Raw genomic sequence first — 26,973 nt, 5'->3', positions numbered from 1 at the left:
ACTAAAAGATTGACACTAGACATTAGACACTATACATTAGACATTACACATTAGACACTAGACATTAGACACTAGAAGATTGACACTAGACATTAGACACTAGAAGATTGACACTAGACACTAGAAACCTAAAGAATATGGATATGAATTATTTAAATCTTATTTTTATTTCCATGGTTTATCTCTTCTCTATCTATACTTATTGTATCTGTATCTCTTTAGATACAACACATCTTCACTGTATCTCTAAGGTTGTATCTCCTCTGTATTTCCTAGCTTTGTATCTCTATAGTTGTATCTCGTATGTTTCTCTTTGAATTTATTTCTCTGGTTGTATCTCCTCTGCACTCCACTATATCTCTATCGTTGTATCTCCTCTATATCTCTATGGTTGTATCTCCCCTGTATCTTCTCTATATTTCTATGGTTCTGACTCCTTTGTATCTCTATTATCTTATCTTCTCTGTATTTCCTCTTTATCTCAATTACTGTATCTTCTCTGTATCTTCTCTATATCTCCTCTTATCTCTATTACTGTATCTCCTCTGAATCTCCTCTATATCTCTATGGTTGTATCTCCTCTGTATCTCTATGGTTGTATCTTCTCTAAATCTCTATGACGAGAAGACAGATACTTCACTTCTATTGAATCCACGTTGTATGGTTTCAAAGTAATCAGTATCAGTCACTCATCTATGCATAGAGTATACTGCACATCAGGGCAAACAATAATGTATAATCTCGATTTACAAAACCGNATACTTTGTATACCTTGAACTATATACTCCTTCCTTAATTCTACTTTTCCTCTTACATTTATCTTTTTTTCCTACTTTTACCATCCTCTTTCCATCTTCATTCCATCCTCCTTCCATCCTATATATTATATATATATATATATATATACTTATTTGACAGTTCTCGCATAAGTTAAATTAATCTGGACAAATATGAATTTGAAATTATGGATATCTTAATTCAATATCTTAACATATCAAATATTTTTTTCTTAATTCTAACAGATATTAAATCAGATGACGCAAACCGAAAATGTTTCCAAATTGTAATATAATACTTAAAGCGAACGGCTAATCTATAATTTTATAAACATTCACAAAGATTTACAACACTAATCTTTCCAACTTTATGTCAGAAACAATTTTTAAAAAATCTAATCAAAGGACCTGAGTTTTTTCCACAAACTCTGATTTTCTAATCCCCATAACTTTCTGCAACACGATGCTGAAGACGTTTTATATTTCAAACTATAATTTCTGTTAAGTCAAATAGTTCTAAGTATTCGAATATTAAAGGTTTAAACTATCAGGTTGAAAAGATATGGTGATTTACATTTTTTAGTTTGCGGTAAAAATTTTGTGGTCCATATTCAACCAAAATAGCAACTTATACCTTAGATTTAAAAAGTAAGTACGAAATAATGTTGGAGGTTTAGTTAGTACTATCCATAAAGGATGAGACGACGACTACCTTAATTTAATTTGTTTTGCCACAATTTTACTGTCAATTTTGGGTTACAGCCTCTATAAACTCGTAAAGGAAATACATTGCATGGCAAAGATTAAAAGTGCGTCGAACCATAAGTTTAATTGTACAATTTCCGATTCACAACGGTACCATTTAGCCCTTGATCGGATTAACACTGAAGAAGATATCGTCGTTTTTTGTCTTAAAACCAGGGGCGTATAGAAAATAATTAATGTTCTGAGGCCGAATTTAAAGAATTTTAGCCGCGGCTCAAATATGGTTGGTTCCTCTTAAAATTGTACTCAATGTTTCAAGATTTAAGCCGGCGCTCAATTGAAATCGGTTTTTGGCGGATTTGAGACGCGGCTCAAATTCTTTAAATTTTGACTCAGATAGAAAACAGGAATAAATTCATTATTTTTGCCCTGAAAAAGGTTTTAAGGGTACCGTTGTGAATCAGGCAAGCCACCTTTTTAAAAAGTGGGTCTCTTAAAATGATGTCAACAGACTCAATAACGAATCTGATCGGTATATGGAGGGGTGCCGTGACAAACTCCTGAAAGACAAACTCCTGAAAGACAAACTCCGGAAAGACAAACTCCTCCCCTCATCAGCACGGAATTTAAGATCAGAGACATCAAGGGTTGAGAGCACGACATCTCACCTATTTATCTGAAGGCAAAAGAAAGTTTGACACGGTTCTAGTTCCAGAAAACTACAAAAATATTATTGGGTTCATCTTCCAGAAATCTGCCACATATTGCTGGGTTCTAGTTACATGCAGAAATCTACAAACATATTGTTGAATTCAAGTTCCAGAAATCTGCAAATACATCGCTAAGTTCCATTTTCCAAAAATTTAGCTTTGAAAATACACAAACATAAAACCGGTTTCTAGCTTCGGGAATGCGCAATCATATTTCTGATTTCTAGTTTTGGAGGAAAACTTATTTTATTTTTATTAAATTGAGTTGGAAACGATCGTTTTATCAATTTTTAGAAAAAAATAAGTTTTAGAAAATACGTATTCTCCTACTTTTAGTTTTAACCAAAGTATCAATGAATTCACATTAATTTCGTCTCATGATTATTGGTTAGCCTTGTGTTTGAGCTGGTTCTAGATGATTTCCTATCTGAATCTGGCATTGTATATTCTATTGACTGAAGATTCTACAGATGTATATGTATGACAGTGTTCAATGAAGAATGAGTACAACCAAACCAGGACGAAACTCTTTATCTTAAAGAGACTGTACGTGTAATATTAAGCTATCATCCCTCCGTGCAAAGATGATCAAGTATGAATTAGGTGGAAATGTTTGTTATTATAAAAACTTAATTGTGGGTTTTCTACAATAGTGTATTTCTACTACAGGAACGAACATATAGAAATTATCAGGATTAACGACTTTAACCCTAGAAAAACGACAATATCGTCCAGTTTATTAATCAGATGAAGGTTTCAAGGGTACAGTTGTGAATCGTGTTTTGCCATCTTTGCATGGAGGGTCACTATAAGTATTTTCGCTTACAGTCTCTTTAGAAGGAGGGGGGGGCGGGGGAGTGCTTTAACTTAATGATTTGAATATGATTGCATTTAGATTTTATCAAGATTGAATTTAACAAATACTAAACTTACTGATATAAACTGCTTGTATTCATACCAGCATTCTTTAATCTATCTATTATTATATTCATTGTATATATATATATATATATATATATTTAAAGTAACAAAAAAGATGGAATTGACTGTGGAATTTTTACATCAAATGATTGGACACAATTGATAAAATACAACATAAAGCTAATTTTGCACTAAAGCTTGCAATCGACTCAATAGATTGTTAATTGAGAACTATAGTGCAGGGTGTGGACAATTGACATTACTTTGTAGTATGCTGCTCTGCTGTCGTTTATTTTCTACTAAACCTTCTCTAAACCCCTGATTTCAGAAACCAGCCTGACAAGGCAGTAACACGTGGAAACCCCGATTCACAACGGTACCCTGTATAGCTTTGCCTGATCAAGTGTGAGTTAGATATCAATATTTATAATTTTGAAAACTAATTATCATTAATTTTGGTTTCTCTACAAAAGTGTAAGCATGAAAGCATATAGAAATTATAACAATTAAAACATTTTTAACCTAGAAAAACGACAATATCTTCCTTATTATTGATCAGATAAAGGTTTTACGGTTACCATTTTAAATTGGGAATTGTCATCTTTTCACAGAGGGTCATTTGAAATACTTGAAATTACGCATACAGTCCCCTTTAAAGGGAGTGTTCGCGAAAAATGAAAGGGGGTATAGGCTTAATGCGATAAAAAAGCGCTTTTGATCGCTACTAATCTTACTTCTATCTGTTGCGTCTATAAGTATAATGAAGCAGAGGAAAAAGTTTGGCTTGTCAACCTTATATTTCATATTGGCACCAGGGTTATAACTAGAGCTCTATACAGATTAAATATATTTGTTGCTTTGTATCTAGCTAGCTACCATATGTATTCTAACTACAGCACTGTAGCAAAAAAAGTCATGTCATTATTTCTTGAATATAAGCATATTTTTGGGTTTGGGGGAAATAGTTTAAAAAAACTTTTATCACTGAAGCCACTAAAGCAAGTTTTTTGACGATCAGTAATTCAAAAACGTCTTTCTGACCTATTTTTAAATGCTATTAAGATGGTTCCATTATGGCTAAAAAGCCAGTTGAGAACTTTTCTCCAAACTAAGACTGTTAAAGGGGCTGTAAAGGAAAAATGAAAGGGGGTATAACCGTATAGCAGGAAACCTGAGAATCTCAGGCGTTGAACGATACATAAAAGACATATAGTTATATGTATCGTTGAACGCCTGAGATTCTCAGGTTTCATCCTATACCCCCTTTCATTTTTACTTTACATTCCCTTTAAGGTTGGTTAGAAGACATTTTCAAAACTTTTATGAAATTAAACACAGACAAGTAATGATCTGTCAATCAAAAGCAGTCAAACACTTAATTGCGTAAACCGCCTTACATATTTAGGTATTATATATATATATAAACAAGAAAATACGAATGAATGAATCAGTACTTTTTGGATCATTATATTATTATGGTAAATTACAAATTACTGAATTGTGCAATGATCAATCAATCAATAATTGCATTGAAGACTTTGGTTTTTATTTAGGAAAAACTTAGATATATTGAAAACAAAAAGGAAAGCCGAGACTATATTTATGTTTTCTCAAGTTTCCACAAAACTTAATGTGCATATTGCTGTCCAGAACTTAAGACAGGGTATCGTTATGAAACCCAGTAGTAACGGGAACCGGGTTTCACAAATGGGATAAGGAAATTTTGTAGTTAATATTTTTGGTGAGAAATATAATTTTTATTAACGTCTGATATAATCTTTTTATTTTCTAATTCTTCATGTAAACCTAAATGAATGTGAAATTCGTTAAAGGATTTTCTTTTAAATTTTATGCATGTTGAGAGTGAAGTATTTCACAAAAACTATTATGTTTTGGTGCTAACATAGTTAGATTCGTACATGATACACCTATAAAATAATATAGAATTTGTTTATCTTTATAAAAAGCTGCAACAGTTCTGCACAACTTTAAGAATTTGTGAAATTTAGAAATACAAAAATAGAAGTCCTAATCTCAATTAAAGTAGACTTTTCAATAAAAATTGTTTAGGTATCATTAAAATGTAAAAACTTTTTTATCATGTTGAGATAAAAAAGGCTTTTGGTGGATTTACAAGCCAATTATTTTTATTGGAGATCAGAACGCTGGACTTGGAGACAAAATTGCAGAGACTTGAAGACGTAGCGAGAGGCACTGAGACTATTTTAAGGGGCTTGGAGATCTTTCTGTGGATCAGGAGGCTCCGGAAGTAATTTTGCGGGGCTCATGGCGGCTCTGCACCCCCTCCCTTTGTTCATTAATGAGATAAAGTGTACAATTAATACGTCTCATCATGTTTGTATTTGAAATTAAGATTTTGCATGAGGAGAAATCAACTTATATGCTGAATTATCATGACGTAGACAAAGTCGTGTTATGACAAGAGTGTAATACAGTAGATTCACATTTCATCTTATCATCATATAATCGCGACCCCATTACCCGCAATTGTTGACCAATTCTTCATATTACTCTCACACTGCGTACTACGTAGCCAGTGCCCGTAGGAAGGAGGGGGGAGGGGGTAAAGAGAGATATCATGGGTCTGTGTGATTTTATCTTGGGATGTTATCTATTTGATGGGGATACAATATAAGCCTATTCAGAACTAATTTCTCATAAACCCCTTTATATTAAAGACGTGCGATAAGCAATTTTAAATTTTTCGTTTTTCTGTAGGCAAATTTAGCATTAATTAAATTCAAAATCTAGATTTTCAACGAATATTATATTATTCAGTATGATAGCGCAGTAAATTCAAACTGCTGTGTTTTAAACATTTTTAGTTAAAAAACCAGTTTTTAGACAGATAAGTGATAGTTTACAATTGAGTTTAAGCCGCATGTGGGATATTGCATTTACACAAGAAAACAACTGGGAACAAACAAAAGTTAAAGAAGTTTTTTATAATTCAAGGTTTCCCTGTAAATTCATTTATTTATTTTAAGTAAATTTTTTGATTTCTTTTATCTGTCTCTCTGTTTATATTGTATATTTTTTTTGTCTATATGTCTGATGTTTCAGAATAATAAGCTTAATAGATAGATAGATAGTGCAGAGAAAAGAATAGTTGTCATAATTGTGACATGATGACAACATGGAAATGAAACAATAAATAAATAAGATATTTATTCAGCATGATACTAGTTGCTCTACATATTAGAATATGATTTCTATGTCAAAGGTTCAAATATCAGGGTTCTATATTCCTGTTTGAGGCGAGTAATCAGTTCCTTCAAATGTAAAGCGCCCATAGAGAGAAAAAGAACTAAACCCTGACGTTAATCATGCAAAGATAAGTAGATCGAGCTAGGTTTGTTCTATGGGGTAAAAAATTATCTATGTATCATTTTATGTTTCTTTTCAGATTTTTCGAACTTTAGAAGAACCTATTTGTTTTAGATATTCTTATATTTTTAAACTGTTAATAGAAAAATTGTTAAAATTCTTTAAATGAAAGATTTTATATAATGGTTCCGAGTCTTTTGTCTTTGGAATAAATGCTCTGTTTCTCACAGATCCGTTCGTCTCGATCCGATCAAATTTTAAAAGAAATTATTTGAAAATATCCAAGTGTTCGCCATATGTACATTATCTAACACTTAATAAATATTTTTATACATAAACTATTATTTTTTAAAAAGATTAAAAGGATTTCACAACTTTTTTTTACAACGAAATGATTTATTGCTTCACTTTTTCATTAATAAGTTGTTAAATTTCATGATGATTTGATAGGTTTTTTTGTTTATTGCAAGGAACATAATATCCATGAAAGGGAAAATGAAAAAAACTAAAAAAACTTGAAAAATAAAAATTCCAATTATTCTAAGAAAAATGTTTAACAAAAAACGCGAAAGCCACGTGAAGATCTTTGAAAAAAACACGTGCATTTTTCTTTTGAAAATAGAAAACCAATTACAAAAATTACTGTTCAATGTATTGTTAAATCGATCATAATAAAATACAGTTAACAGGTCACATTATTCAAAGTATTGAAAGCCTTGCTTAAACAACTACACTAGAACTATAAAAATGCCAAATAACTACATAGAATTTTGCTGATTTTCTCTATTTCTATACACCCGATCTTGATAAAATTTTAGGATTTGATTCGACAAAATATGTTAAAACTGTTTTACCTATTTCGATCTTCAGATTTTTTTCGACTCACCTAAAAAAGACCAACTAATTATTTCAAAGAATAAAAGACACACGTTTGTTTTACTCACCCTGTACCTAGATAGATAGATAGATAGATAGATAGATAGATAGATAGATGGATAGATGGATAGATAGATAGATAGATAGATAGATAAACGCACTGTTAAGTTTAAATTACAATGATTGAACGCAATACTTCTAGCAAGAGCAAGCTAAAATGAAATTGAAAATCAAATTGATCCTAAACATTTATTTTAGGATTAATGCTTTAAGCGTTTTTCTTCCATCAGATACTTGTTCAATTATCTTGAAATAAAAAGGCAAAAGAAGTTAGATACTAAATATCTAAAATAAAACCTTTTTGATTAACCAATCTAAATGAAAACAACCTATAAATTTTACAGCCAAATTTTTTTTTTCAAACTGCTAAAAATCGATCCATGCTTTTTACAGAACTAAAAATTTATCAAGGATAAACATTTTAAAATTATTTTACATAACTAAACGTGAATCACAAAGATGTAGTCTTAAAAGATTATGCAACTGTAAAACAGTATACTGGTAAACTGTGTATATTAACACACACCTGGAGACAATACAACCTAGAAATTGCATTAGATTTGCTCCAGGGTGCAGGGGAACTTGATTTATACAATCAATATCAAGGTTTGTCCCAGGACTGGGAGAAGGGAGCGGGTGATTGGCGATTTATGAAATTAAAAACTCTCAATTTTGTTTTTTCACAAATAATTGATAAATAATTTGAAAAACTTATTTTCAAGAGAATGCTATTTCTCCAGTCCTGACAGTCAAGGTTTGTTTACAAATACCTGATTTAACACAAAAATATGTTTAAAGTTGACTGAGATTCAAACTTAAGACATTACATAATCACGAAACCCGGTATCTGAAACCTGGTACCGACCACTTCTTCTCGAAAAACTCGGTATCATAAACCTGGTACTGAACGCTTATTCTCGAAAATCCTATTGCTGAAAGCCTAAATATGGAAACCTAGTTTTGGAACACGGTCTTAGAAATTTGGTTTCATCACTTGAAAGTTGAATAAAGATTTTTTTGGAAACTTCCTTCAGAGATTTCTTAACGAATTTCACGATTAAGGTTCAGATTTCTTTGCATTTGTACAAATTAAAGACTTTTTGCTATACCACATACATGACATTCAACCTTTTGAGATCTTAAAATCAAAATACATTATGTTCTTGCATTAAGCAACGGTTTATTTTAAAAGCTATTATCAACATGCATCCATTATGTTTTGACTGTATGTAATGAAATTCACACAAAGGAGTTGAGTCGTTGCCACAAACTTGAACATTCCATTCCCTTTATCTTTGCAACCTGACGGTTTAAACCTTTGATATTTCAAACTTAGATTACATAATCTAACAGAGTTTATAGTTTGAAAAATCTAAGTTCTATGACATTGGGTTGCAAAGCTAGAGGTATTAAAATATCAGAGTTTGTGGGGAAAACTCAATTCCTTTTTTTAAAGATTTCAGAAAGTTAAATAAAATGAACTCAGTTTTTCACCCCGGTTTCGTTCGTAAGTTTCCATGTCCGGAAAAGGATTAAGGACGAAGAGAAATAAAAGGGTTTGGTTTCCGTTAAAAGATTAAGGTATATATTTACTCAAGCTCTAGTGTTACACGGATACAGGTCAATAGAAAAACTGTCAAGAAACCCGAGATTCTATAAAATACTGCTTTCCAAAGAAAAACAAGAAAATCTGTGATGATATACGTGAGAAGGGATTGGAAACATGAACTCAAGGAACTCAAACCGCGGGGATCAAAGATTTATAACGTCAATAAAAATTATTCGAATTCAAACTTAGGCGTTTAACAAACTCAAGATTATATTCATTTCATTCATTACTAGTCTTTCATTCTCTTCAATGATAATAAAATAATAAACAATAAAATAATTTATGATCAATAGTGGGTAATAAATAATCTGAGCTATTCATACGTATGTTTCTCAACCCTGCTTCAATACTACTCTCCCTAATGAGAAGCCTAATCGGAGAATTAAAGGAAAAGTTACTGTAAATACTAACCCGAATGAGCAATTATTATCTAGGAAAAGAAACTTAATCTGAAACCTAATCTATTAGATTTATTCATAGAAGATCAATTAACCAGGCTTTATTCTTAGATAATCACCGAATACTATACAACTATACAACATAATCATGTTCTCGACCTAACTCTCATGCAAGTTCGACACACACCTCAGGATTGACTCAAGGCAAGTTCGACACAAACCTCAGGATTGAATCAAGGCAAGTTCGACACAAACCTCAGGATTCACTCAAGTCAAGTTCGACACAAACCTCAGGATTAAATCAAGGCAAGTTCGACACACACCTCAGGATTGACTCAAGGCAAGTTCGACACAAACCTCAGGATTAAATCAAGGCAAGTTCGACACACACCTCAGGATTGAATCAAGGCAAGTTCGACACAAACCTCAGGATTCAATNCTCATGGTCAACTATTAAACTCTCATTGTCAACTTTTAAACTCTCATTGTCAACTTTTAATCTCTCATTGTCAACTATTAAACTCCACATGTCAACTTTTGAACTCTCATTGTCAACTTACTTTCATATTCTTATTTGTGAACTTTTAAACTCTCTTTGTCAACTTTTAAACTCTCATTGTGAACTAATAAACTCTTAGTGTCAACTTTTAAACTCTCATTGTCAACTTTTAAACTCTCATTGTCAACTTTTAAACTCTCATTGTCAACTTTTAAACTCTCATTGTCAACTATTAAACTCTCCATGTCAACTTTTAAACTCTCATTGTCAACTTTTATTCTCTCATTGTCAACTTTTAAACTTTCATTGTCAACTTTAATGCTTTCATTGTAAACTTCTCATCTTTAATTTTTTCTCGACTCTTGTTTTAGAATTTTCATTTTTATTGTTAAATATTTAACTTTTTGATTAAATCTATAAGTCTCCTTAACTGGCATTTTCTGCAAACTCTTGTAGGTCGAAACTTATCTTTTGTCTCCCACTGTTAAACTATTACTGTTGTCACTCGTACTCTTCTTCTTGGCTTACTCTCAAGGTGAATTCCAAACTTCTCGTATTTTAAATATAGGTTCTCTACTGTCAGGGTATCATTGTTTAATTTAAAAATCTTAATTTCGTCTATAGAATCCTACAATGAAATTAAATCTGCATCCCAATGAATTTTATCCTAAAGATGTATATCTGAAAGAAAAATGGCCGATTACTAAGGAAGAAAAACTAAGCCCTAAAATGAATGAACAGGTTGACTAAAGTTCAGCAGTATAAAACTAAAATTAATGAGTGAAACTTTATATCAGTCGTAAAATGTCTAAACTGTTCTTAAACCACCCCTTTGAAGATTTAAGTAACCCTAATATATACTCTAAAATGAATACATTCTGCAAATATTGTTTCATAACAATTTTAATTATCAGAAGCTAAGAAATAAAAAAATGCATTTCTACTCGGATATATATATATATTTCTATGACTAGATTCTATAACAACATTCATTAACATTTAGATTAGATATATTAGATGAAGGACTGGAAAGGATTGGTTTTAAAATGGAGAACATTTAAGGTTTGGAGGGTTAAAATGGAGATAATGGAGGATTGGGGTTGGAAGTCACATTAAATTCACCATCAACTGTTCTTTGGTTAACTTTAGGTTGAGATCTGGGGTTTAGAGTATCAGGATCAGACCAGGTTCAGGTTAGTTCAGGATCTGGATCAAGATCAGGTTCAGTTTCTGGATCGGGATCAAGATCAGGATCAGGATCAGGATCAGGATCAGAATCAGGATCAAGATCAGGATCTAGATCTAGATCAGGATTTAGATGTAAAAATAGTTTTCATAATCATGAAAACCACCAGATTCCGAACTATCCCTGGAGAATAGTGAAGCTAGGCTCGCAGGTTTAGGAGGAAGGGACGGAGCAGGGGCCATGGTTGTGTGTGACAAGGATACAGAGGAGGAGGAGAGGGAGGAGTAGGGACGGGATGGAACCGATTTGTGGGGAAAAGATTCATAATCCGGAGATGGATAAAGGAAGGACATTGTTGGTTTAGGAGCGGATAAATGCTGGTCTGGAGGACGGGAGGAGAAGGGACGTGTGTTGGCGCACAGGGGGGTTGAGGTGAGGGGCGGAGTTGGAGAATCGTTAGAAGATAAACTGGTATCCATATCTTCACCACTGCTTACATGCTCCTCACTATCTTTATCCAGCTCTGGCCAGCTATCCTCTTCATCTCGCTGGATCCTGGAGAAATTCGGAGTCTGCAGGGGTTGAAACCTGCTCAGGGTCTTAGGTGTTGGTTTGTAAATCCGGTGTTTGGAATTATCTCTCTCATCCAAACTTGATAAAGATAATTTTCTCTCTGATATTTGAAGTCGGTTTCCAGCGCTTTTGGTTCTTGCCAACGATCCCCGTTCACTGATCGAGGATAATCGATCGCAGGTTTGGGTTGACCACTCGGAGATCGCTGGATACGATCTTAACCTGGGTTCTCCGTGTACTTTCATCATACTCATCTTATCTCCTAGTTTATCCATCCTCTCTTTATTCCAAACATTGTCCTCGATCCTTAATGGACTCCTTCTTAAAACAAAGCTGAAGGGTGTTGGACCTGGCCAGAGAGCCTGGATACATAAGGGTTTATCCTCACTTCCCAACCTTCTCTCATACCTCTGGGAACTACACTGTTCGTACATGCAGTAACGATCTGATCGTTCAACCTTCTCCAACCCGTAGCAGAACAGAAGAATCTTTATCACATCATCAACAGATGTTTCATCACTGATGAGTAAACATTTATACTGTGACTCCTCCATGAGAATACTATCGTACACCTTGACTAGTCCCCCCTTTCTCATTTGAAGCATGAACCTGCACTCACCCCAGGGGTTGCAGTTCTTTAACTCCGCAGGTTTAGAATCATCTTCGAGAACTAGAGTTTTCTTGGTTAAACCATCACGACCTGGTTTCTGTATAACAACCTCCATGGTGAGGAAGAATAGTTTAGGATCCCTGTGTTTCATCCTAAACTTGGAGAGAAGCTGCCAGATTACGTCCTTGGCTGTAGTTGATATACCAACACTGATGGTTTTATATTCTATATCAGGTCGGAGACATGACGCAAATACTTTAATCGGAGTTTTTGGACCCGTCTCCGCTAAGCTTGTATAACTGGAGGTACGGGATGACAAGGAGATTGGATCCGGTGTTGGACATAGATACAGGGTTCGGTCGAATTGTGCATTACGCACGTTGAAAACCTCTAGGTGGTGGTTCATGTTGAAACTAGAGTTTAAGGACGAGTCGGATGAATCTCCTGTGCTCTGGGTTGTCACATTGGAGTGTAAGCTCACAGAGTCCGGATTTTGGGGGTATTTTCGTTGTAACCTCACTGAACTACTTTGGCAATGTTTTAACATTGTTTGTTGTCTAGACACGGTTCATTTCAAGAAAATTAATTATTTCATTTCTCGCACTAAAGTCTTTAATTTTACTGCTTTTGCATTCTCTGTCTTGTGACCGTTTGATTTGGCGATCTCACGTAGACTGACATTTCTATGATGCGCTGGGTCGCGGGACTCAGTGCTCTCTCGTCCCATTAAACTCCCCGCCTCCTCCTCCCGTCTCCTTACTACCGGATCAACAAGTGATTCTCACCGTTAGTTCTCAGAAACTCCGCTAGGAACGCTCTAGTCAGAGATTTATTCTCGGAGCAAACTTCAGAGACATCTATTATGCATCATTGCAATATCTTAAAAAAACGACGGACAATTCTTTTTAGAACTAGAAAACATGTGAAAGAAAAGTGATGAGGAGAAGTAAAGAATGGGAGGATAAGGGAAGATAAATAGGAAGAGAAGGGAAATAGAAACAGAAAAAAGGGAGAAGGATGAAACGGAAGGGGGAGTTACAACAAAATGTGAAGGGAAAAATAGCAGAAAGAATTAATGAAGAATGAAAGGGAGAAAAGAGACGAATGAGAGGAGTTAAGACAAAAAATAAGTCGGAGATGGAAGTAGAGAATTTGTAGTAAGATGGGCGATAAGAGGAAATGTAGGGATCGATAGATTGGGAAGTTGCAAGGGCGTATACAGGGGGGAGCAAGGGGGCAGTGCCCCCCCTTAATTTCAGAGCTTTCACACTTTTCAAATCTTAAACTCAAGAGTGAAGAACATAAAAAAATTAGTTTGCTGTTCATTCAGTGCACTAAGAAGATTGTATACGTGGATCAGAGCCACCAAGACAGGAGTCCGAATGAAAAATCTATTTAGAATGCACATTAATCCTAATCGGATGGGCGCTATCAGAGATAACAAGTAAAACAATTTTTTTAAATGCCAATGCCAAGGTAGTAAAAGACCATTTTTTTAAAATTTGGATTTAATTTACTTTATTCATTGCACCGCCGTTTTGTAATCTTTCTTTTTATTACAAACTAGCTGAAGTGCAGGCGTTGCACGTGGAATTTTAAAAATCGAATTAAAACAAAAACTTATGATTTATTTGGCTTATGTCATCCCCATCCATAAGTTTCCTCACTAAAATTCAGCACATTTGATTCAGCCGTTTGGCCAGCCATAGCAAACATATAAATGAACGCAGAGCTTTATTATATAATGATTAAAATTGAACTACTACTTTGTTTTAAAACAGAAACTTTTACAAGTCATAATTATTTTCTAGACCTTAGTCCTTTTTTTCATCTCATAGAATTTTAAGTTGAGTTTTTCATTTTTAAAAATGTCTTTACTATCTCTAGTTTAAATACCAATTATTACTAACATAACAGTATAATAAAATGTCAATTTTTTAGAAACAATGCTTTTTTTCTGCTAGTTTTGTTTGAAGGAGAAATAAAGTTTAGTGCATGCAAGGTAATTGAGCTGTATGTGTACCTTTAAAGTATCTTATACTTATGCCTTATATCCAAGAGCAGCCAAATGTTTCGAATTTACAGATCAAATTTTGCTCCCCCCCCCCCCCCNATGGAGAGAAAGGAAGAATGAGATGGAGAGAAAGGAAAAATGAGATGGAGAGAAAGGAAGAATGAGATAGAGAGAAGGGAAGAATGAAATGGAAATAAGAGAAGAATGAGATAGAGAGAAAGGAAGAATGAGAGGGAGATAAGAGAAGAATGAGATAGAGAGAAAGGAAGAATGAGATGGAGAGAAAGGAAGAATGTGATGGAGAGAAAGAAAGAATGAGATGGAGAGAAAGGAAGAATGAGATGGAGAGAAAGGGAGAAATAGAGGGAGAGAAAGAAAGAATAAGAGGCGGAAAAGGAAAGAATAAGAGGCGGAAAAGGAAAGAATGAGAAAGAAGGGAGGAATGAACTTGAGAGAAGGAATGAATGAGAGGAAGAGATGGGTAGAATGAATGAGAGAGAAAGCAAGAATGAATGGGAAAGAATGGATGAATAAGAAGGAGAAAATGAATGAATAATAGGGAGAGAAGGGAAGAATAAGTGGGAGTGAAGGAACGCATATCAGAGAGAAAAGGATATAATGTGAGGAAAAGAAGGGGAGAAGGGGAGAGAGAAAAGGATAGAATGTGAGGGAGAAAAGAATAGAAGGAGAGGGAGAGAAGGGTAGAAGGGGAGGGATAGAAGGAATGAATGAGAGGCAGATAATGGGAGAAGGAGAGAGAGGGATAGAATGATTGGGCGAGAAGGATAGAAGAAGAGAGAGAGAACGAAAGAATGTAAAAAGAGGAGGGTAGAATGGTAGGGAGAGAAGGTTAGAATGAGAGGTGGGAGAAAAACGATGAACGAGAGCAGAAGAAGGGAAGAAGAGAAGGAACGCATGAGAGGAAGAGAAGGAACTAATGAGAGGGAGAGAAGGATAGAATGAGAGGGAGGGAAGGTAATAATAAGGAGAAGAAAAAGGAACTAAGAATGAAGTTAGAGAAAAGTAGGGAGAGACAAGGAAATTTTGGGAGGAAGAGAACGGAATATGTTGAGGGAGAAGGAAGGGAGAAAAGAACGAAAAGAGAATATTGGGAGGAGGAGTAGATAGCTAAGAAGGAAAGAGAAGGATTGATAAAATATAAGAAGAGAATGATATATTAAGATGAGATAAAGAGAAGGAAAAGCGAAGAGTGAGAGAAGAAAAAGAAAAAAGGGAAAGTAGGAAAGATTGTGTAGGAAAGAAGGGAAGAATTAGATGGTAGAAGGGCGTTGAAAAATAGAAGAGAGACCAAAAATTGCTGGAGAAAAGTTTATAGGACTCCCGAAATGTCGTCTTTGTAAAAAAGACGACATTCTATATAATATTTAAGATAACAATTTTAGTTTCAGTTTAAGTTTAGTCATAATTAAATAGTTTTAGGATTTGTTTTGATTTTAAAAATCCCGTGGCCTATTGGTCGTCGAACATATCTGATTCACAACGTTACTCTTGAAATCTTTGTCTGATCAGGTTGGAATATTAGATATCTTTTTTGTTTTAAAAAAACTTCAGTATTTTTTTTGGTGTCTTTGCAAAAGTGACTTCCGCATTTCTTGCTCGAGAAACATTAGGGGAAGTTAAAAGATTTGAACACTTTTCAGGCCACGAAAACAACATTATTTATTCGATTAAGGTTTAAAGGGTGTCTTAAACTTACGACTACTGTCTCTTTAAGTACTAAAACGTATGGTAATTCATTTCAATCGTAATATCTTTTACAAACCTTTTTAGTCGTCTTTTTCTCGTGAAATTAATGTATTCTTAATTGTGAAGAATCCTTTCTGCAGATTTTCTTGAATTATGATTGAAAAGACGACATTTGAAGAATTTGAAGAAATCTGCGAATAAATTCAAAGAAAATAAGAAATTCAATATAATGATGAAAATGAAATAATCGATTTTAGCATTGATTTATTGAGTATTGACAAATTTCTTTTAAGAAATATGTTCCTAACCATTTAATTAGATTACTGTATGATTTTTACTTTATTTTTCGTTGGCGTTATTTAATAATTAATAAAAAAAAAACGTATCATGGAGAACTACGCTGCGAAGGCTCATTAGTCTTCACATTTTAACACAATTTTAGACATCAAAATCAATGTTTTGACGCTTACCGATATCTCTTAATGTATTTTGATTCGGCAAAAGCATTCAAAAGTATCCATGCCTCGAAGAAATATTGATTGTTTGTTAATTTGAAAGGAAGACGACATTTGCGAGGAAATAACTTTTTGTGCGCCCCCCCCTTAAATACTTTAGTTCTGACCGTTCTCTTTACTTAGGAAATGTTGCAACTGATGTATATGTCATTAAAAATGTGCAGGGCTCTTTTTTCAGAATAAGTTTATATGCAAATCACAAAATCATATTGGCGTTTTTTCAGAAATAGTAGAAAACAGAAGACTACGAAAATTTAACTGTTTTCGTGTTTTACTGTAGATACAGGGTGTCCCAAAAAAACACGGGAATTAAATGACGACTTCTACATCGTCCTTGTTCTATGCGAGATCATTTCGTAAACATGATTTTGTAATATCAAAGTTAAAACATTTAACGCAGAAAACTACCAGTCTCGGGATTTCCAAAATGGGGTCTGCCAATTCTTTACCTTCAAAATTGACGGAAATTTTTCCAGATTCCCGTTTTATAAAAATCAACAAAACTCTTCAAATGTGTAATATCTCCGTCATTTAAAGATACGAAAAGGTAGACCAGCATCAACTTCCCATGTCTGACCTAGCCGCAGTATATGGCCTTCAGCCTGTTCTAGCCGCGGCGCTCGGCCCCATATCCATTCCTAGCCGTAGCGCTTGCCCCCCCCCCCGACTGCAGCCTGCGGTGCCTAAGAGAGCCTTACTTACTCTTTGGGAAGTTGCCGCTTGAGAAATTGCCCATTTGGGAAGTTTCCCTTTGGGAAAATGCCCATGGAAAGTTGCCACTTGGGAAAATTCCTTTGGGAAATTACCTAACATCACCGAAAACGGGGAGTAAAAAGTCTGCATAAATTCTGTACAGTCTCATCCTTTGTAGGTAACCCTGTTTGTAGTCATAGAGAACAAGCTCAAATTTATGAAGAAAAGGCGGTATAATTTTGCAACCTCGTAACTCCTCTCTATTTTATTTTATACCCAACAGTGAAAGAGCAAACAATCGATTTATATGTAAGAAGTTGAAACTTATTTAACGCTTTAAAAAAAAGTAAATTTAAAACAAACGTTTTTTTTTCTACAAAAAGAAGAATTCTAATTATGTTGCAAGACTTAAAAAATACAACTTCCATTTTTTTGCATGCTAATCCATTGGGTTGTGTCCCCCAGTGCCCCCCCCCCCTTCCCCCTCTACTTCTATCTCCAATTATCTTACGTTGAAAAATGACAAGGACAGGAAAAACTGGAGTAAAAACACAGTATCCTTCTAGAACATATTGTGAAATATATAATTTACATTTACCATCTTATTTATTTACTCCTACAGCGTGTCCCACTAAACAGGATAAATATGTCGAATAAATGTCGTCTTCTTGAGATGTATTACGGTGTCACTCCTGCATCAGTTCATTTCCCTCTGACAGTTCACCGCCCCTTGCGTGTTTTAACCATTTCAACGCAATGTTAGACATAAAAAGTAATTTTAAAAAAATTCAGATTAATTAGTTGACATAAATAGATGAGCATTTAGTTCTAGAATGAATACATACAGTTTTCAAATTTCAATTGGATCGATAAACTATCGATACTTTCTTGAAAACATTTTGGATTGGCCCCCTCCCACCTTCATGTTTGCCCAACTGTGGAATAGATTGTATGTTAAAGGGACATATATATATTTACATAAATCTGACGTTTTAGACCTTTTTACTCTTTCTGTTGTCGTTTTATCTTTTTTACTGAAGATAACTCCCTTGCTTTTAAGCCCCCCCGCCCCGTACCATTCTTCCACTTTAATTTTTTGCTACTTATGTATAGTAATACACGTCCTTGTTTGAAAGACAAATTGTAGAATAATAGAGCAATTTGTAACCATTACATTCGGTCCATACTTACATACACACATTACACAAACATTCATTTTCTCACCAATGCACATACGCGCCTTTTCTCAAGGCAATTTTTCAATACAATACACATACATAAAAAAGCGTATCTTCTTTATTATGTTAACTACAATTTTTATTTGTTTTTATAAATAAATTTCTCCTGATTCTTAATGCTTTTTATCATGGTCTGTAACATTCTCCGGGTCCGCTGATTCATGTAAATCCACGGATTCATGTACAACAGCTGATTCATGTACAACAGCTGATTCCTGCAATTCCAGAACATCATCAGCTGATTCTTCAACTATGATCTCCTTACTGAAACTAAAACACAAAACTATCTTCAATGGATACAATTTTAAAAATTGTTCTGTAACTTGAGTTTTTCAGTTTTTTATATGGTGAAATATAATGATTTTTATCCTTTAAAGCGTGACGCAAAGATAAAATTATAATGTAAAGAAACTATCATAAATTTTCCCACGAAATTCTAGGTTATTTGGATTTAATACAATCTCATTTATTTGTTTTATTGTTAAAGATATTGATACAGATTATTATTTTTAGTGATATTACTTTTTTATTATTTATATGAATCAATTCCAATATTCACTTATTCATCCTTATTCAGCTATTCGTCCTATTTTCTTGTTGAATAAATTTATTTTGTTTATTCAATAATTCTTCGATGGTTTAATTCATAAATTCCTTAATTTATTATTTCAGTAATTTATCATTTCATTAATTGATTATTTCAATAATTTATTCATTACGGATTTATGTGTCTATTTATTAATTAAGTTTATATTTCACGCTAAATTCATAAATTAATCAATTCATAAGTTGATTTGCCTATACATTAATTATTTCGTTAGTTCTTTAGTTCATTAGTTCATTAATTCATTGATTCATTAATTTATTAGTTCATTAGTTCAAAAGTTCAATAATTAGTGAACTCATTAATTCATTAATTCATTAATTTATTAGTTCATTAGTTCAATAGTTCAATAATTATTGAACTCATTAATTCACTAATTCATTAGTTCCATAGTTCAATGATTAGTTAACTCATTAACTCATTAATTCATAAATTCATTAATTCATTTGTTCAATAGTTCAATAATTAGTTAACTCATTAATTCATTATTTCGTTAGTTTATTAGATCATTAGTTCAATTGTTCAATAATTAGTTAACTCATTAACTCATTAATTCTTTAATTCATTAATTCATTAGTTCAATAGTTCAATAACTAGTTAACTCGTTAATCTTTAAATCATTTGATCTTGATGCATTAACAATTTAACTTATCTATTGATTAACAAATATATTTATTAATTCATGAATTCTTCATCATTTTAATTTGTTCTATTTAAGGTATTGTCGTCATTTCGAGTGACATGTTCGATTTACAATGGTACCCTAAAAGTTCATGTCTGATTTAAAATATATGTAATATCAATCATATTACCATATTCTCTCTAGAAGGGGCTAATTCCTTCGGTGTTTTGTCCCGTTTAACTTTATATAGTCTGCAAGTGTAATCTAAAAATTGCTCTATCTGCTTAAAAGTCGATCCGGTACTTGGAATAAACCGGAATTTACTGTGATATTCTGTTTGAAAATTGATTTTTTAAAATTGTAGATTTTCTTTTAAAGTTTTGCGCATTTCTGCTTCGTAGATAATTAAGTAAATTGTTCTTAAGCTAGAAAAACGCAGATATCTTCTACATTATTGATCAGATAAAGGTTTAAAGGGTACCGTTGTGAATGATAGGTCACTTAAAATTGCAAGGACACAGTCAATTTATCAGATTTAATAAAATAAGCTTGGTTTAGTGTTTAGTCCCTTTATCAGATTTAATAAAATAAGCTGATTTAGTGTTCAGTCCCTTTATCAGATTTAATAAAATAAGCTGGTTTAGTGTTCAGTCCCTTTATCAGATTTAATAAAATAAGCTGATTTAGTGTTCAGTCCCTTTATCAGATTTAATAAAATAAGCTGGTTTAGTGTTCAGTCCCTTTATCAGATTTAATAAAATAAGCTGGTTTAGTGTTCCTGATGTTGGAGTTGAGATCAACTACTGTAGATTCACTTTGCTTTCTTCTTAATCTTCTACTCAACCCTCCTCTCCTACATCACAGTCATCGTAGTATGTATCAATAAAAGGAAGACGACTTTCGATTTAAGTTTAGATTTCTACCAAGCTTTCCAACAGCATGGATACACATAAACATGGAAACACATAGAAGTTGTCAATTTTATACCTTTTTACCTTTGTTTACGTAAACATATAATTTAGAAAAAGCTCGTCAGGAATTCAAAACTTAAATCTAAAAGTCGTTTTAATCTTATTGATATAAACGCCGACCATCCTATACGATTCACAATACAAAAAAATTAAATATAGCTTTGATAAAAAGATTTCAGTGGTTTCCAAAAAATGCTATTTGAATTTAAAAGGTACTCCTAGAAAGCTTTAAGAACAGGTTTTATACTACCTCTGCATATATCTCAGCATTATAATGATATTCTTTATTTTGCAACTTTCAAATACGTTATTGTCCTTTCAACTGTGTACAGATAAGAATATACTTGTTTCTTGTCCCTGGTTTAATTATGACCCGGAGAAGACGGATCTGTGTGGAACCCTGAGATCGGATCAGAAACCGCCCCCGGGAGAAGGTTTAAATCTGGTATTTATTTTACCCTGTTATTTATGTGAGGTTTAGGATTTATGATCTTTGGTGAATAGTTTAAATATTGGTTTAACTTTTTACACAACATACTTAGTTTCTGGTTGAGATGGGGTATATATATATATATATATATATATATATATATATATATATATATATATAATCTTGGTATGTATTCAATTTATGTACTACAGGGCTTTTCATAATAAGTTGAATTTTTTATTTTAACCTTGATTTTCCCTTAAAACATATAATGCACCTTAAATTATAAAAAGTGTTCAAAACATCTAAAACATAATCTTAATCATGTGGTAAAAAAAATTAACTTAACACCCCCCCCCCCACTTCATTCTCATTTTTTAAATGTAAACTAACTGCGTATAGCAATATAGAAACTGTATAGTAATATAAAATATGTTATGATTTTTGAAATTGTAATAATGTAAAAGAATGGCGGCTGAAAATCAACACTTAAAAAGTTAAAAGTAAATACTTACTGGTGAGCCTTGTAATTTAAACCTCCGCAAACCTTAATCTTTGTTTATACTTTTAAGGATCAAAGTTAATTTAAAGGAAAGGGTAAAATTTCTCTGCAGAAGTACCTGTAACTGGCGGATGTCCCGGAGTAATAGGACGTATCCTGTACCTGGTGGAGGTCCTGGAGTGATAGGACGTATCCTCAACGTTCTTCATCTTTCTGGTCAAATATTCTAGAGTTTTCTTCCGAACCTGTTCGTTTAGCACAACATGCATCAGGAATATTATTAAGCCTAAAAAAAACCGTGTTTTTATTTAGTGGGACCCATAAACTTCTGGAACAGGGAGACGGACTTTTAGCTCTATTTATAATAATATTCAGTTCACTTAAAGAAGTTCCACAACACTGCATACTCAGTTCAACTACCTTACATAGCCGGTCTGTCCCTTTAACTATATACCTCATTTGACCGATTTCACTTAATTTGTTTATTTTCAAGTTACTGATAAAATGTTTTGCTTCATAACATCAACATTTTCAAATACACATAAAATTGCTTAAATGTCGTCTTTCTATTCCACATTGTTATGGGTTTCACTTTAACTTCAGTGAGAGAGTTCACGCAGAAATTTACCTCCTCCAGAAAGATGGCAACCTACGGCCACGGTTTGTTAAAAAAATACAATCTTTGGCAGAAAATACTCTAGAAATCAATCACTTACAATATTCTTTAAAATTACTTAAGAAAATTACCAGAAAATTGATTAATTTTGCGAAAGCTTTTCTAGAAAGCGAGTTTTTTCTCACCAAATGACAATTAAAAAAATTGCAATTTAAAATTACTAAGACAGTCCCTTGTTCAGGTTTATTTCAACTATAACCAAGTTGATCTGAAGTTGTGTATCTGCATTCAGATACAGTATATATGTAATATGGTTTATACTATAGTTTATACTCTAGTTTATACTATACCTTGCAATGAGTTCAGTAAAGTGAATAAAACTGCCATCCATTCCATTCCCTAGAATATTATAAACTATATTTAGTAGAGTCCATTCCATTCCCTAGAATATTAATTATTATAAACTATATTTAGTAGAGTCAATTCCATTCCCTAGAATAATATAAACTACTAGCGTTGCCTGTGGAATTTAGACGAAAAAAATTTCAATTTTTTTAAGCCTATGTTACCCCAAGGGTAGTCATGAGTTTCCTGTAAAAATGTCAGCCAATTTGGTCAAGCCGTTTGTCCCGCTATAGCTAACATATTATATATATATACGAAAAAATTTCAAATCAAGTTTAAATACTTATTTTCGTATATTTATTTATATATATTAGATTCAAAGAATTTGAAAAAAGGATACCTGATAGGAGTAAAGGATACCTGATAGGAATAAAGGATACCTGATAGGAATAAAGGATACCTAATAGGAATAAAGGATACCTGATAGGAGTAAAGGATACCTGATAGGAGTGAAAGATACCTGATATGAATAAAGGATACCTGATAGGATAATAAGGATACCTGATAGGAATAAAGGATACATGATAGGAATAAAGTATACCTGATAGGAATAAAGTATACCTGATAGTAATAAAGTATAAATGATAGGAATAAAGAATACCTGATAGGAATAAAGGATACTTGATAGGAATAAAGGATACCTGATAGGTATAAAGAAAGCCGAATATCCATGAAAGGCCCAGGATGGATATCAAGGATGTCGATCCCTTCATCCAGGTAAGAAACCTGAAATTTGGTTTAATGGATAATCAAGGTTTAATGTAACTGATATCTATGCAGTTAAATTAACTTTCGATGTAAATATAATGACCCTTCAAAGAGTTGCATACGGAAAAATTGATGGCGTGATCCTTATTTTTCTATCTGAAAATTGATAATTGTCAATTGTGGGGTCACTACAACAGTGACAAACGAATTTAAGCAGCTGAAACAAGGATGGCAATTGAAAACAGTTATGTTGGTTAAAAACGACAATATCTTGCTCATTCTGACCAGGACACGCAACCCTTAAAATGTTGGGTTATCTCAACTTTGCATTTTATGTTGTTGTTATTGTTGTTGTTGTTGTTGTTGTTGTTGTTGTTGTTGTTGTTATTTTTATTGTTTGTATTTTTAACAAATCTTTTAAGTTGTTGACATTCACTATCATAAAAATTAGATATGTTATAAAAAAGTAACCTGGCTTTTTGGTCCAAATTTTTGTGCCTTTTTAGAGCCTTCCTGGATACCAACATTGCACGACTTTAAAAACAAGGTACATTTGAATTCATATAACCGTAGAGCTGTAAACTTATACAATCAAAAGTTAATAATTTATGTTTTTCTAAGGTATTATAAAAGACAAATTTTGGAGAGAAAACATTGTGATGGTAAATAGTCAAGACATATTGTTAAAGCTTAAACAAACATTTTAGATTAATTGTCAATCAGGAGACGGGTATTTATCCAACTAATACAATTCCATAATCAAATTCCGAGCTCTGAGTCCTAGATCTAAACATCAAATCAGGCATGAATTGATATAATCTAATTCCTTTATATTTTCAACCTGAGCTGAATTTCTTAAGCTGAGTATCCAATGAACACACTTTTGATTTTCTTCTTAAGCCGTTCTTTCTTGGATATAGTAGAGAAAAATCAAAACCGGTTTTTTTAAATTAGGTTTCTGTATATAATCTTAAATGACGCGCAAAATTTCAAATTTATCGGCTTCATATACGCGACTCTGATTGGTTGAATTGTATACACTTTTCAGGATACAAGATTATGGTTAGTTCCGATGTTAAGAAATGAGAGGATCAAGCATTAATCTCGATATCCACCATTCAAAAGTTTTCAGCTCTGATGATGATGTAAACCTTTGATATTTTAAACTTAGATTATTTGATCTAACAGAAAAGATAGTTTGAAATATCTACGATTTTGGGTTGCAAAGATTTAAAAACATCAGAGTTGTGTCAAAGGCTCAATTCTTTTTTAGAGCTGGATGCCAGTGAATTGCAAGTGAATAGATTTCATTAAATGAAAATTATCAATTTTTATCTATTTGGTTTAAAGATTAAATATTGTAAATTAGATGATATTTATATAATTTTATATATTTTTATACCTGAATATAAGAAGATTAGTACAAAGAACCGCCGCTACTGGAGCTCCAAACGCCCAGATGAATCCATGTTCATGGTTCAACCAACAAAACGACTCACCACCATATCCCTGTACATAAAAGTTAAAATTAAAATATAAAAAAATTAAGAAAAAAAATATGTTCAAGTTCTGATTTCCTCGACTATGATTTTCTAATCTTTTTATCTTTACAACTTGATGGTGTAAACCTTAATATTTCGAACCTATAGACTACTTGATCTTACAAACTTTATAGTTTGAAATATCAAAATCAAAGATAGAAATAAGAAAATCAGAGTTTGCGGAAAAAACTAAATTCTATTGTTAAAAATTAAAGTTTAATACCTGTAGATCTAGAAGATAGCTGCAGAGGATTGAAACGGTAACTATAAGAACAGGGATACCGTATCCCAACCCACAGTAAGCTCCAATACCTTAGAGAAAAGATTCTAATCATACTATTGTCCTATTGTACAATTTGCATATACGTACATTTTATAGATTTTTGTACATCTCAGTTTTAAACAATTTCAATCTTTCAAACTTATGTAATCTCCACTATCCATATATATCTGTTTGTCTGTTTGTTTGTATCTGTATAATCTGTCTTATCTGTATAATCTGTCATATCTGTATAATCTGTCTTATCTGTACAATCTGTCATATCTTTATACACTGTCCTATCTGTATAAACTGTCCTATCTGTATATTTTTCTATCCCTTAATCTGTCCTATCTGTATAATCTGTCCTATCTGTATAATCTGTCTTATCTGTACAATCTGTCATATCTCTATAAACTGTCCTATCTGCATAATCTGTCCTATCTGCATAATCTGTCCTATCTGCATAATCTGTCCTATCTGTATAAACTGTCCTATCTGTATATTTTTTCCTATCCCTTAATCTGTCCTATCTACATAATCTATGATATCTGTATAATCTATGATATCTGTATAATCTGTCCTACTACCTATCTGTCTGCTCTGGAAGACATCTACCAATAAACTGTAAACATGCCAACCCTCAACCAACATCCAGCAAAATGAACTAAAAAATAAAAAAATATTTTTAAACCTAAAAATTATCCTACAAACACTTTAATGACAACCTAAACCATAAAAATGTTGAATGCGGTATTATTCCTTGAATATTGCAAAGAATGGTATTCCATTGAAACCTTTTTTTCCGCAGGGTTAAAGTTCTCCGTCTCTTAATTCTCATACGTTGGATATCATACTTAAATTACATTATAGCAATTCCATTTTAAATTTTTTCTTACGGAATATTTGGTTTTTACCTTTTAATATTAAAAACTTAATTTACAAAACGTCTTACGGCGCAAAAGTCCTGTATCCCCCCTCCCCAAAAGTCCTGTATAAAACAATGAATTTATGTAATTGTTGTGTCCGTATCAATCAAAATGTTGGTTAGAATCCAGCAAAAACCTGTCATACCCTGGTCCAAAGGTGTCAATCATGTGCTGGATATAATCAGACCAAGGATGGATCATGATTGATTTATTAACAAAATTTCAACATTTCAACAGGATTCATTATTTATCCATTTATAAATAATATTTTCCCCTAAAACAAAGATTCTTCCTTCCCCCTTTACAGCGAAGTTTCTTCCTTACTTCTTAAAGTGTTTTTTTTTCAAATCCCTTTCTCCCTGGCCCCCTGAAACTTTATCTCCATACATACGAAGAAGTTTATGTATAATACCCCTTTAAAATAATTTTTTATATTCCCCTCTTTTAAAGTTAAGTTTCGCTTTACCCATTGAAGGTCAATTTAATTCTCTAAACCCATTGAAGTTAAGTTTCTGTGTTCTCTTTAAAGAGAAGTTTCTCTATACCCCTTTAAAGTGAAGTTTCTCTACACCCCTTTAAAGTGAAGTTTCTCTATTCCCCTTTAAAGTGAAGTTTCTCTATACCCCTTTAAAGTGAAGTTTCTCTATTCCTCTTTAAAGTGAAGTTTCTCTATACCCCTTTACAGAGAAGTTTCTCTATACCCCTTTAAAGTGAAGTTTCTTTATACCACTTTAAAGTGAAGTTTCTCTGTACCCCTTAAAAGTGAAGTTTCTCTATACCCCTTTAAAGTGAAGTTTCTACTTTCTCTATACCCCTTTAAAATCTAGTTTCTCTATACCCCTTAAAAGTGAAGTTTCTCTATACTCATTTAAAGAGAAGTTTCTCTATACCATTTAAAGTGAAGTTTCTGCATACTCTTTAAAGTGAATTTTCTGTATCCTCTACTAA

The 26,973-nt window shown here is 32.8% G+C and overlaps 2 protein-coding genes across 2 annotated transcripts; both read right to left on the bottom strand.

The window, feature by feature from the left end:
• Positions 1-10,839: 10,839 nt before the first annotated feature.
• LOC111706600 (uncharacterized) lies at positions 10,840-12,963 on the bottom strand. Its single transcript, XM_023479513.1, has one exon. The coding sequence runs from the start codon at positions 12,816-12,818 to the stop codon at positions 11,217-11,219; it is 1,602 nt and encodes a 533-aa protein (XP_023335281.1). The 5' UTR covers positions 12,819-12,963; the 3' UTR covers positions 10,840-11,216.
• A 5,515-nt stretch (positions 12,964-18,478) lies between these two features.
• Positions 18,479-25,769, bottom strand: LOC111706599 (latrophilin-like protein LAT-2). The gene is made up of 9 exons (XM_023479512.1): positions 25,687-25,769; positions 25,061-25,149; positions 24,699-24,805; positions 23,768-23,830; positions 23,230-23,314; positions 22,534-22,582; positions 21,730-21,853; positions 20,443-20,517; positions 18,479-18,708 (listed from the first exon to the last, which is right to left on the bottom strand). Exons 1-9 carry the CDS (start codon positions 25,748-25,750, stop codon positions 18,552-18,554), a joined length of 813 nt encoding a protein of 270 aa, XP_023335280.1. The 5' UTR covers positions 25,751-25,769; the 3' UTR covers positions 18,479-18,551.
• Positions 25,770-26,973: the final 1,204 nt, after the last annotated feature.

This window comes from Eurytemora carolleeae, unplaced genomic scaffold (genome assembly GCF_000591075.1).
Source record: "Eurytemora carolleeae unplaced genomic scaffold, Eaff_2.0 scaffold740, whole genome shotgun sequence".
NCBI classification, from domain to species: domain Eukaryota; kingdom Metazoa; phylum Arthropoda; class Copepoda; order Calanoida; family Temoridae; genus Eurytemora; species Eurytemora carolleeae.
The sequence above is the reverse complement of the archived record's forward strand: the minus strand, read 5'-3'. Positions and strand labels throughout refer to the sequence as shown.

Bases quoted from the DNA above. Each gene is read 5' to 3' on its own strand.
- LOC111706600 (XM_023479513.1), bottom strand. From the start codon at position 12,818: ATGTTAAAACATTGCCAAAGTAGTTCAGTGAGGTTACAACGAAAATAC.
- LOC111706599 (XM_023479512.1), bottom strand. From the start codon at position 25,750: ATGTTGGTTGAGGGTTGGCATGTTTACAGTTTATTGGTAGATGTCTTC. The intron at 22,583-23,229 runs GTATCCTTTATT...ATAATATTCTAG, and splicing joins GCTTTCTTTATACCTATCAG to GGAATGGAATGGATGGCAGT. The intron at 20,518-21,729 runs GTACAGGATACG...ACTGTGATGTAG, and splicing joins CACTCCAGGACCTCCACCAG to GAGAGGAGGGTTGAGTAGAA.